The 12,904-nt window shown below is 42.9% G+C and overlaps 1 protein-coding gene across 4 annotated transcripts in view; it reads right to left on the bottom strand.

The window, feature by feature from the left end:
• Positions 1–2,075: 2,075 nt before the first annotated feature.
• TBC1D24 (TBC1 domain family member 24) overlaps positions 2,076–12,904 on the bottom strand; it is a 33,348-nt gene continuing 22,519 nt past the window's right edge. For all 4 annotated transcript variants that reach the window (XM_075436285.1, XM_075436288.1, XM_075436286.1 and 1 more), the window contains 5 exons: positions 12,506–12,664; positions 10,988–11,051; positions 8,781–8,876; positions 8,108–8,342; positions 2,076–6,652 (listed from right to left, as the gene is read on the bottom strand). In XM_075436285.1, the coding sequence (XP_075292400.1) occupies positions 6,498–6,652; positions 8,108–8,342; positions 8,781–8,876; positions 10,988–11,051; positions 12,506–12,664 (709 nt within the window). In that variant the 3' untranslated portion in view covers positions 2,076–6,497. The remainder of the gene's footprint in view (positions 6,653–8,107; positions 8,343–8,780; positions 8,877–10,987; positions 11,052–12,505; positions 12,665–12,904) is intronic.

Genomic DNA, 12,904 nt, shown 5'->3' with positions numbered 1-12,904 from the left:
AGCACCGGGTTAGTAAAACAGGAGCTCAATGCTCTCAAATATCGCCCAGCTAAAGTGTGGGTCCAGTCCCACTGAGCAGTCGGTTGTGTGACTTAAAAACAGTCAGAAGCAGCCTAAGACACCAGAGCATGGCCAAGGAGTTGAGGCACAACCCTCCGAGCTGCTCATGCAGCTCTGTGACCCAAAGTCGTGCTTGGGAAGAGTGACAGCAATGCAGGGCTGGAAACACCCAACGGGGTGCTTTAAAAGGCAAATATTTAAAACCCTGGAAAACCTTTAAGTTTGCTGCCAGAAGCAGTCTTGTGCCATGAACTGGTTACAAAACATCTCCCAAGGAAGCAGATATCTGTATCTCCTTTACAGAAAAGGCTGTGCATGGAAAATCCAGAAAAAAAGGCACAGCTAGCAAGCATCACACTCTTCTCATACCACAGCACAGCCGCAAGTCAGAGAAGCTTCCTCTTCCAGGAGTTAAGGCTCCTCCAGCTTCATTATGAACTACCAGCCCCGTGAGACATCACCCACAACTCTCCCAAGCCCTCCAGGCATGACAAAGAGCTCCCACTACTTGATGCAATCAAGTATACCATTTTCCTTTCAGATCCTCAGTCACGTAGCTTGAGCTTGAAGTAGCTGTAAGGTTCAAAACCAGTTGCCCACCTTGCTCAGCTGCTCATGATCCCTCAGTTACATTTTCCTGCTACTGAGCACCTTTGTTATTAAGTTTAAGGTCTTTAACGGAGTTGTAAAATTGTGATTTATGGTATTTTAATGCTAAGCTCACTTTTGGAAATCGAGTGGAGAGCACCTATTCATACCACTTTACCCTTTTCCCATCTCTTAAAAAAAGAAGTACTCTTTTTGTAATGTTTACTAAATTCTGTGACTTTAGGCTTGCACGGATGGATTTATTTGCAACAGAGGGAGACAGAAGCTGACGACCGGGGAAGGGGATCCTCTAGTGGCCACAGGCTTTCTTTGCAGCAAGCCCTCAGCATGGCGGCGCGGAGAGCTGGCATGAAAATCATCCGCAGATTGTTTCTGCAAGCTCAGCAATCCCTCTTTTCCACACTGCGTCGCTTTAGACCACAGCCTGGCTCTTGGAAACACCCGTGCACGGCAGCACAGGAGGCCCCCGTGTTGTGTATGAAGTGTGTCTGTTAGGTTTTGGTGGGTTTTTTTGTCCTCCTGCCTACCAGGAGTTTCATTCAAACCCCAAGAATTTAATGGAATGTCACTGGAAACTTAAACAGCTTTTTTTACTTCAAAAAAAGTATTGGTCATTGCCTGCAGGGCATTTCCAAATGCATTTTGCACAAAGGATCTTGATATCCTCCAACTGCACCAGCAGGTTCCTGTAGTTACCACAAGTCCCACATTTAAGTTTCAGGCATTGGCAAAGACTAGGCTTAAGTATCAGGAATATTTGTTTAAACCAGAGCTGCTACCTAGAAACACTCCCTTGAACCACTGCAAAAAGCATCTGTGCTGTTATCAGGGACGTGGGCAGGAAAGAGATGCGAGTTAAAACCAAGCCATCAAGAGGAACAAAAATACCAGTTTGAAACAAGCAGCTCCCTGCCCAAGCTGCCTGCCTGCTGCCAGCCATCACGTTTGTGCCGGCGCAAAGGCAGGCACAGCCTCCAGCGAGAGCAGCGCTGACCTGCAACGGCTGAAGGACTGTCGCCGAGTTGATGACAGCGTTTACACGCAGAGAATGCAACAGCACCGCTGGTCCGATCTACAGCTTGAAGTGCTGGTGGCCAGAAGACGCCTCTAAGCTCCATTTAAACACAGGCTGGGCTGGAGCAAGACATGCTTTCCGGCCCCGCCAAAGGGAAGAAGGCTCATTTCAGCATTTGCCAGTCTAAGCTTTTTCACATTCAGTTTTGCATCTGATCTCCATGGAAGCCTTGTGAGACCTCCTAAAATGGTCAGAAACAGTGTAATCACTTCACGGTAGTGACGAGTTCATGTGAGAGAACAGGTGCTCCAAGGTCTATCGCTCAGTTTCAGCATGCCATTTGCTATGAGGGCTACAGGAAGGAAAATAACCGAACAGAGGACAAAGCCAGTAGCCTCCACAGTCAAACACCTTTTAATATAATCTAAGATTCTGTACAGTGACAAAAACATTATTGACGTAGGGCAGCGATTCCAATGATAGAAAACCAGTTCAGCAGCACAATACCAGTCGTCTGAAGCAAAACATCACCCCAAATAATATGCACATTCATCTCAGCTATGAATAATCCGAAATTCATGACAGAGCTGGCAGAAAGGCATCTCAACGTTAACAGCTGGGTGCCCAAGCCTCTGATCTGTCCAACAACCGGACTCCAGGCATCAGTTGCAGGAGATGAGCTCTTCCAGCACCATGGCTGCAGGCGAGCTCTTGGTCCCCGCAGGCCACAGCACCAACGTCGCTGTGGTCACTGTGTGGACAAGTGGGCAGAGGAGCTCAGTCACCATCAAAACTGAGGACAGATTTCCAAGGACAAAGCACACATTTTCAATGCACGCACACAAATAGCAGCTGATCTATCTGCAAGTGCCACCCCTCCACAGCTAAACACAGATTGGCATGAAGTTTAACTCTTTAAAGAGCACTACTGCCCACCCCTCCAATTTGCCTTCAGTTATCCCAACACAGAGGTAATGGGAGGTTTTTCCCTTCCCTTTGTTAACTTGCCTCCATTAATAAGAGGCCGATTATTGTGCTATATCAGAAAAGGGAGCATGTCAAAGTGCATGATCAGTAGGAATGACAGCTTTTAGGTCCAGTGATGAAGGCTGTCCATCCTGGCTAACAGCTGGAAACAGTTCCTGTGGCCTGGAAACAGCTTAGATGCAGTTTACAATAAATTCATGTTTCTGATGCCAGGAGTTTCTAGTCTGTTCGGCCTTCAAGAGAATACTACAAAGCAAAACTGGCCTCTGAGGAAAGCAAATATGGTGTCGAAGAGCTGTGCTAGCTGACACCCAGCCTTCAGCTCTCCAGCTCCACGCAGAACAGCTAATCAAGTGGCACTGGCACCCTGTCACTGGTGCCAGCAGGACTACAGACAAGGACTACAAACTACATTAACGGTTGTTCAGAGTTACAAGGTGACGAAAGCACTTCACAGCTGGGGTACTTCAGATAATTTTAACTTTCTGATAAGGTGCCCACTGTAGTCATAAAAACCAGTCTGTGGTCTCCACCTCAAGAGTTTTGCACAAACTGTTGGCTTAATTACCTGAACTTTCATATACACTTGGTCAGCAACAACCATTAACTACACAGACAAAAAAAATGCCACTTTGCTACTGGAAAGAAAACCAAGTCATGATGCTTCCACTAAGGTGTCTCACAACCATAACGAGAACTACACATGAGGATTCGCACATGAAAAGGACCATACATTTTTACTGAACAAAAGGGCTGTGTGAAGATGACACAGCACTGTACAATTACTCTTGCTAGATTACTGCAGCCTCTTGCTTATTCAAGCTATTCCAATTTAAAAACACACATACTAGTCTTGCAGGATGTCTGCGGCAGGGTAGTGCTGTATCAAACTAAAACCATCCCTGTGACATGTGCCTCAAGATTGATATGAATACGACTCGTCAACAGGAGGATCACCAGTTATCCCTTTCACCCCCAGCTGTGATTTGCAAACTCATACAGGTCATCGCTCAAATTGCTCTAGGGCATAGCATGTGCTCCAAGCACACCCACACTGGCTGCAGATGCACAGACACAGACGCTGCCAACCACCCAGCATAATGTGTTACTTTAAAAATGAAGATTTACCTTTAGATCCATGTGAAAGACAGGCTGGCCATCTAGATAAGCTCCCAAAAAGGGGTCCATTGGTGGACCTTCATTACGGGGTGTGTGTGTGTGGGGGTGTGTGTGTGGGTGTGTGTGGGTGTGTGGGGGTGTGTCAGAAGTTGTACTCATCTGACACAAGGGACACTGGGCTGAAGCCGGTGACTGACTTTTGACAGACACTCGAGACTCAGATGCCTAAACCTCACTGATCTTCAGTACTGCCCCTTGGACTCTCACACTAATATCCTACGATGAATTGCTGAGCACCTATGAGTTATTTCTGATTTCAAACACACAAATCCCTGTGCATTAAGAACAGAGCAGGGAAAGGAACAGTGTTTCTTCAATATGGCTTAAGACACAGTATAGTGCTCAGATTTTGCTGACATAGTTGCATTTGGCAGGGATGGGGAGTGAGCAAATCATATCACCACTGCCAGCTGTAGGAAAGATTTTTCCATATAAAACCGATTCATTTTGAGTGTAATACTAAAGTCTCAGAAATCCTTCCAACACACAGCTCAAGGGAATTTCTGACAACTTAAAAACCTGAAAATTGAAGATACTGTGTTTTTGTTTTTTTCAAGGGCACCTCAGACAAGCTCAAAAGAGATGAGATATGGACAAAACTGAAATCCCACCTACATTTAAGAGAACCTACTAAATGGGATACACTTTCCGACTGATTTGTTTTGTTGGAGGAGGCTTGTGGGATACTTAGCAAGTGCAAAGTGATACAGCTAGCTTTGAAAAAAATAATAAAAGTCAGCATCAGCCAGTATTTGTACAAAGCCAGATCTGACTGTTCAAGTTCTTCCCCATCAAAATACATACGTATAACTGAATTATATCTCCCCTTCCAGTTCAATCAAGCTTACAGTAAACCTATGAAAAGACAGCTGGGCAGAACTCACTGAGTGGGAAGTGGTAAAGCGAGGCCCAGTGCTGACTCTCAAACAGGGTGAAATAATCTAATTGCAAATATAAATGGTGTAAAAGATAGCTCAAATTGTTGTATATGCAGTCTAATATTACAAAGAGTTATTTTGACAAAATTTCAAAATGGCACCTTAAGAAGCAAATCACATTTTTGCCATGTTTGTTCACGTACATTGCAAGCGCCAACACTTTACCAAGACACATGGCATTTTCATTGACGGCAGGCTAAACAAGCCAGTGTTACCAACAAGACTCACCTGTGACCTCTCAATATTAACATGACCCTGCCCAGTCTAGCACAGATTTCATCACTAATTTTTTTTTTTCTCCTTTCAATGAACTTCAGGTTTAAGCAGTAATAACATTTTTTCCACTGTATAGCAATTTTTTAGATTGAACTGCTGAAACCCAGCAATTCCTGTTCCCCTTCATTTTACCTGTTGTGGTAAGTCTTCTTACTAGCAAATTACCCACTGAAGCTGAGAGCAGCCTGTTGTATGCTGTGGACTATCCACTGATGTTTATGTATGCTTCAGCTGGGAGAAGTTCTACAGCAGGTATCACAAGTTTTAACGACACTGGGCAACTGCCTCCAGACATCACATGCCACAAGGCATGCTTGCAGAAAACTGTATGAATTCTCAGGAATGAGCAAATGCCTCTTTGCATCATCCAAACCCTACCAGAACACTAGTGGCAAAAAAGCGTTACCTTTTTCAGGATCTCCTCAGTGGGAAGACTCATGATATGGAGAAACAGTGTCACCTAGAGTTCTCCTGGGAAACTCATCCACTCCCAGAACAATATTACACAGATTTCCCTCCCAACTCCCTCCACTGATGTGTGGGGAGAGCATTAAGCTTCTGTACCACAATGTCTAATTCCCCAAACATGTAGGGATATCAACACAGTTATTCTCAGATTTAAAGCTCCATTTCAGCTTCCAGGAAAGACAAAGAAAGGGAAGTTTCTGAGCACTGCATATATGCTGTGGCTTTCCGCTGCCTGAAACGTCAGTCACTTTGAAGTCATTATACTGATATGGAATAGGAACGTAAACAAAATCAAGCCTTTGAGATATCATTGTCCAGTCTGGACGCCTTTCTTAGACGCAGACTCCTCAAACAGATGCAAACAGGATGTGTCAAGCGTTCAGGTGCAAGGAGAAGGATAACCAGCAATCATGGTTCTTGTGTGAATTGAGGGCTTTCATAACTTACGAAATGCTACTGATTTGTCTGCACAATGTCTGCTTATAGTAGGGCAATGATTTTATGAACTACTGTTCTATGTCAAATCTGAGGTCATGAATGTTCCCTGTGAGGTGACATTTGATATTACTGGCTCAAGCAAGACACTGGTGCCACTGGCACACAGCTCTACAGTACACCTCAGCCAGCTCTGTGCCTCTGAGGAATTGCATCAAACCCATCCTGTGATACAGAAGTGTATCCATTTAGGATGGTTTGAAATAATTACATTTTCATTTTTACCTAATAACAGGACCTGAATCCAGATCTCTAGAGGTGAAGAGCTAATCAGATACATTACTTCACCTTGACCTGTCTTAAACAAAATAAGAGTAAACAACTAAGCCCTGCATTCAAGTGCACCACTTAGCAATTACTAAAAAACACTGAGCCCAGCAGAAATGATGTTCTAACTAATGCTCCTGCATTAGAATTTGCCTTGGGAATCCTAGGACAACTGAAAAACTGGTTGATCAATGATAGTCAGGTCAACCATTCATGGTGTCCCTGAAGCCCCACACCTCCAAGACAGAGATCTGGAAGCTTTCAGAGCACAACGGCTGATTATTGAAAGTATTGCAGTGGCTGGTTCTTCCGTGGTTCAGATCTGCATCAAGGTAAAGAGCCTGGCCATCACCACCTCCTGCGAAGAGACAAAGACAAGGGTAAGGGTGACTCTGCATTTGTTAGCATGGGAAACTGCTACACAAGAAAAGAAAAACACAAATAAAGAGAGAAAGAAAAAGCTACTTTTCTCGTGGGAACAACTGGAAGCCCCAAGTGATGTTTGCTTGCTGTGTTCAGGTGTAACACGGTATGATCAAATGCACAGGTTTTAAATGACACTATCAGAACTGGATGTGGTTTTTTTTTTTAAATTTAAGAAAAACAGTACACAAGTCAGTAAGAACAAGTAACCTGACTCAAATGCTTGCATTTAAGATTGTTTTTCAGTACTGTAGGATTTTGGAAGCTACTAACTGCGTATTTTCCCTCCAGCAAAGAAAAAACAAAGAATTCTGCTAGCAGTGAAAAAAAATCAAAGCTGGGAGAACAACAAGATCAGCAAGTAACAGCATTGGCTTGGTCTGTCTAAATCATTATAAAACACGTCAGAGTTAAAAACATTTTGATTATCTGTGGGTCTATATGAAGATTCAGAGAGCTTACAGTCAGAGAATGCAGCGAAGTGAAATACATCTAGACACAAATGTGTTAGGAAAACAAAAAGGAAGATTCCCCTATTGCTTGTAGGGCAACAGTCTAAGAATAGCTACTGAAAACATCTGAAGAATCAAAAGAGTGCAAATTCTGGTCTACAGCTGGAATTGTGTACAACATTCATTTCTATATATCTACTACCCAAGCTTATATTTCTCTTATTACTATCCATAGTGTAATATACTGTAAATATAAGTGACTCAATATCTAAGGCTGATAGGAAGAGCTGGTAGGGTATATGCTCAACAGTAAATCTCTCTAAAATACCTGTGATACATCATTAACAGTTACACACTGAAGCTCTCACCAGCCTAGCTGATACTGCAACAGCCCAATGCAGTGTCAATCAGAGCACATGCTGCTAAGTGGAAAATCAGCTGACATGATGTTACAGAGGAAATCCTCAGGCTAGTTGTTCTCCTAACAAGTGTCAAGTAAAGGTTTTTGGGAAAAAGACAACTACAATTTCATTCCTTATAAATCCCATTTAGGTGACAACTTCACTAAGCAGGCTTTTGCCAAAGTCAGCAGCACCACATATCCAATGAAGTTCCAGGCGAATTAACATGTTTTATAGGTTACCCTGTGTTTCAAAAGCCTCAGTGCAAAGTTCGTTCCTCTTCAAGAACTATTTCTCATCATGAATTAGGCAGTACCTGTGCTTAAAGCTATGAGTTACTATCTTACTCCAAAATGCTTGATATGCAAGTTTTCCTGCAGAAAATTTTTGTTGGACAATAATATCAGGTTTTGGCCACTTACATCTCTAACTACGGCAATGATGAAATATGTATGTGGTAAATACAGGTGATTCTCCTACCTAAGGCGGATAGGAAGAGCTGGTAGGATACATGCTCAAATTCTCACACTGACTTACCTATAATGATGCATTCACTGCTGCCAGCCATGAACATGGAGGCCGTTTTGGAAGGCAAGTTGAAGTGCCGGGCCGATAAGAAGGGAGAAAGGCGATCCGAGGGGTCTGATGGGACACTGCTGGAAGAGAGGGTGCTGGAAGCTGGTGAAGCATGATTTTCTGGCTCTGAACCAGTTGTGGCGAGTTCTGGGTGTTTTATGATCACCCACTCGTAGCGTTCCACTTCTGGCTGCAGCTGCACACGGGCAGAGAAGAGCAAAGCTTCAGTTAGTGCACATGCATTACGCAGAAAGCTCTGCATAGCGAAGAACATTCAAGCCCCTCAGACTCCACCCGCACTATCAGCGGTAAAGATTGGATCAAAGTGTGTTTTAGGTCAGGTGTTATTTTCCTTCTTTATACCTTTGCTTTTGAGGCGATTGAAGAAGTGATGCAGTGTTTACTGAGTTACCTTACTACATCTTTTAAGAATATGATCTGTGCAAAGGGAGAAAAAGGGTTACCACAAAACCAAAAAGTAAAATTTTTGCCTCCACATTAAGTGTTCAGCAGACTTTGTAAACTAGGAGGGCATATAACCCAGCCTCTTCAAGTGGAAGGGAAGCAAGAGTTGCTCACGCCAGTACAGCAGTTCTCCTTTACTACTGGGTAGCAATAATAAAATTTTACTCACCCTAAATACAAAGCACTCCCCAGTTCCAAAGAAACTCAGCTTGTTCCCTCCTCGCCTGCGCTCGCTCCAGTCGGTTGACAGATAAGCACCACAGACCTAGCACAAACAGCACCGTCAAGAGGCTTTCCACTGAAGAAGAAAGTGTGTTAAACCAACTGATCCCAGAGTACAAACTGAAGGTTTTATTTTAGTTTGATTTTCAAAATCTCTGTATCAGTGGATTAAGGCAGCACAAGTACTTATATCTAAAGATAGATTTAAACTGCTTTAATCTACTGGTGGGTGCCCTTAAATCCTAAGAGTTTCATAAATTATTTCACATCTCTGAGGCCTTAAAGGAGAAATGTTCCAATATTACTCCCGGTACCAAAACACAAATCATTCCAAACTTGTAAATCCTGACTCCCACTTCCTCATTCTGGCATCCAAAGGAACAAGATGGTCACAAGTTTGAGTACGAGCAGTTCTGCCTGAATGTTTTCTGGTCATAAAGTGTAGCCTTGGTGGCTTTCTCCATTTCGGACTGCAGGTTAAAATCAGTTTAGCTAAGCCAATGCTGAATTAGCTCACATATTTAAAGCAGCCTATTCAAACACCATGGGGTTCACTAGTTTCCAATAAAGAAAAACATAGCCTTAGAGGGCTGAACTCTTCTATAGAGTCTTTTGTTTGCACTACAAGAATTTCTCGCTACCAGCAATAAGCATCACTGCCAAGTGGACATAGACCAAACAATGAAGCTCTAAGAATGGGATGAAAGCAATCCTGCATTTTTTTTTTCCAGAAACTATGGTTAAACAGAATTGTTCTAAGGTACATTTGCTGTTTAGCCTCCATCAGTACTACAAGCACAGCTCCTAGGACAAAATTACTGCAAAGCAGTTTTTTTTTATACAGGTAAATCGTGTGAATAAACAAGAAGATGGCCCAGAACTCTGTTTGATCTGATATGCCTAAAGTACACGAGAGCCAGAAAATCAGAAGGCAAATTTTCTTCTCTCTAAAATGTAACTATAGACATATGAATAAAGGATGAATGTAATCCTTTACAAACAAACCAAAACCCACAACCACCAAACAAAAAGCCCCATACTTTTCTCCTACTTTTTTTGTTTCGACTATCTTCTTTTTTTTAATTGAGGGGTAAGAAATGAAACATACTATAAAAACCAGCATCAGTTGCAAAGCTAGAGTTTTGACATGCTCCAGGACAAGAAGCAAAATAATAAATATTTTCCCTCTCTCTTTAGATACCACAGGCATTCTACAAGCCATTGGCATGTCAATGCAGCCCTTGGATGGCCAAAAACCATACACAGAACCAAGAAACAGCCTGGGGCATTAGCATTAGGTAGATGCAAACGAGAGTAGAAACGAGCTTGTTTCATGGACAGTCATCCTACAAGAACACAAGCAGAAATATAAGCCCTCAGGCTGCAATAATAGCTTAACATTATATACAGAGTACTTAGAAGTCATGCACAGTGGCACAGACAACCAACATTCATTACAGGAAGCAGCTGTGTGTCCTCCTTCGGAGGTTCTAGAAAGCTTTCTTGTTTTATACTTTTTTTTTCAAACAACCATGAGATGAAGCTAATGTTTCTGTTTTCACATTGTTGTCCAATATTGCCATACACAGCACAGCAGAGAACCAATGCTCATTAGATAAGGCACCTGCGTGTACTCCTCCTCAGGTTTTCAGAGCTTTCTTGTTTTGTGGTTTTTTTCTCCCACCCAAAACGAGAATGAGATGAAGCTTAAGCTTTTGTTTCCACATTATGTAGTCAAATATTATTCATATTATTTAAATTGTGCTACTTTCTCTCCTCATATCCTGGAGAAAATGGAAGTATCTTCTATGAATCATGAGTTTCTTAACACAGTTCCCCAGCCTCTCCCTCTGATTCCACAATGAAGTCTGTCCAAGAGCTCAATGAGTTACTTTAGTCCGCTGTCCCACATTACTTACAAGACAAAGAATAGCTGATCAAGACTTGGTTTATAAGATTTACCCAAGAATGCATAGTCCCATAATCAACAAATGGAACCATTTAAAGCATGCATTGTTAAAAAAAAAACCCAAACCCCCAAGCAATTTCAGGTCCCTTGCGCCTTCTTTTTGTTATAAACAGTTGTGTGTTGCAATACAGCATTATATAACTGCCTAAAAGCCAATTTAATCAGTTGCCTTTTACCTCACTCACCTCTTTTGCTGTGGTCTTGATGAGGAGAAGAGTTGGTTCGTGTCCCTCGCTGTGAGAATAGAACCTGAAGTGCAGAGTACACAAAAACAAGCACTCAACTACCACCAACTACAGTTCTTTTCCTATTTAATGTCAGGCACCACCTCCTCCTCTAGCTGATGGCAAAAAAAGACATCTGAAGACTAAGCATATTTCTGCAAATGCTTTCCACAGTCCATTGTACATAACAGAGTTGAGTGTAGACAAATATTATCAAGCAGTTCTTCTGTACTTAGTTCTCCGTACAGTTGTTTAGACCTCTGCAGAATAACTACAAGACTACCTACTATAACAGTGGCGTTTTACAGCATTTTGATTTAAGACAACCTAAAGGAAGTTGTGTCCTGAGGACTGACAGCTGTGTCTGAAGAGCTTTCAGTTTCCACAGCAAATAATTATGATGCATTATCTTTGCTCGCTTTTGCTTTTCCTCACAGGCACATGGGGCTGGGATAGAAGACCACTCCCACCTCAGTACTTCAACTGCAGATGTCGAAGTCATTGTTAGGAGCTATAGGATTATAGTTTCCTGTGTCAAGCGCAAGAAGAACTCGTACCTAGTTCATCCCACTTTAAAAATAGCAACAATTAGATTCTGGAGCCCCCAACATAAGAAGGACATGGATGTGTTGCAGTGGGGCCAGAGGAGGCCACGAAGATGATCAGAGGGCTGGAGTACCTCTCCTACAAAGACAGGCTGAGGGAGTTGGGGCTGTTCAGCCTGGAGAAGAGAAGGCTCCGGGGTGACCTTACAGCAGCCTTCCCGTACCTGAAGGGGGCCAACAGGAAGGATGGGGAGGGACTTTTCACAAGGGTGTGTAGTGACAGAACAAGGGGGAATGGCTGTAAACTAAAAGACGGCAGATTTAGATTAGATATTAGGAAGAAATTCTTCACCGTGAGGGTGGTGAAACACTGAAACAGGCTGACCAGAGAAGCTGTGGCTGCCCCCTCCCTGGAAGTGTTCAAGGCCAGGTTGGATGGAGCTCTGAGCAACCTGGTCTAGTGAAGATGTCCCTGCTCATGGCAGGGGGGTTGGAATCAGATGATCTTTAAGGTCCCTTCCAATCCTTGCCATTCTATGATTCTATGAATCTCCAGTTTCCAGTTCCCTTGTTTTCTCAAACAGTTTGAATGTGGTTATCTATCAAAAGAGCCTGCAGAGCCGCCACTGAGTTAAACCATTCATACCCAGTGGGGAATGAACCAGTCTCAAACCAGTATATTCTGTGAACTGATACAAATTTGACTTTTGCAGTTGGTCTTGGACAGTTTAAAATGGCTTTCCATGTTCTGGCATATTAAGGATCCTGGTCAAATGCTGTAGCCAATAGGAATGTCACATTTACATCCCCTTGCTAATAATATTTTTCAGATCAAGTTCTGACTAGGCACAGCCTTTTTGTCAATCCAACGAACAGTTCACCAGTTGCTCTCTTTTACTCTAGAGTAGAGAAGAGCAAGGAAGGTCTTCCTTACCTGCTCAGACTACAGCCATGTTCCAAGGTGGTGAAAAGCAAGAGGGGCTGGCAAAGTGCAAATCGCTCTGGGATCCATGACCAGATGTCTCGCATCTCTTTCACACTGACAATTTCAGACTTGAAGTTCTCAGCATGAACGGCTAAGTGCACATTCTGTCTGAGAAACAGAATACAAAACACTGAGAAATAATAATTTAACAACAAAACAAGTTTCAGATTACTGGACAGTAACACGCAAAGACAGCTGAACACTAGAAGACCCTAGTACATATGCTGTTGTTCAAAGCTGCAGCCCATGGGATTAGAAGGCCATGACTTCGTGAAGATAAACTACTGCAGTTTAACATAATCCTTGAGTGGCAGTGATCTGGCCTTACTGAAATACCTGGAGCAACTC

Source organism: Opisthocomus hoazin, chromosome 15 (genome assembly GCF_030867145.1).
Source record: "Opisthocomus hoazin isolate bOpiHoa1 chromosome 15, bOpiHoa1.hap1, whole genome shotgun sequence".
NCBI classification, from domain to species: Eukaryota; Metazoa; Chordata; class Aves; order Opisthocomiformes; family Opisthocomidae; genus Opisthocomus; species Opisthocomus hoazin.
This window is presented reverse-complemented; position numbering and strand designations above follow the sequence as displayed.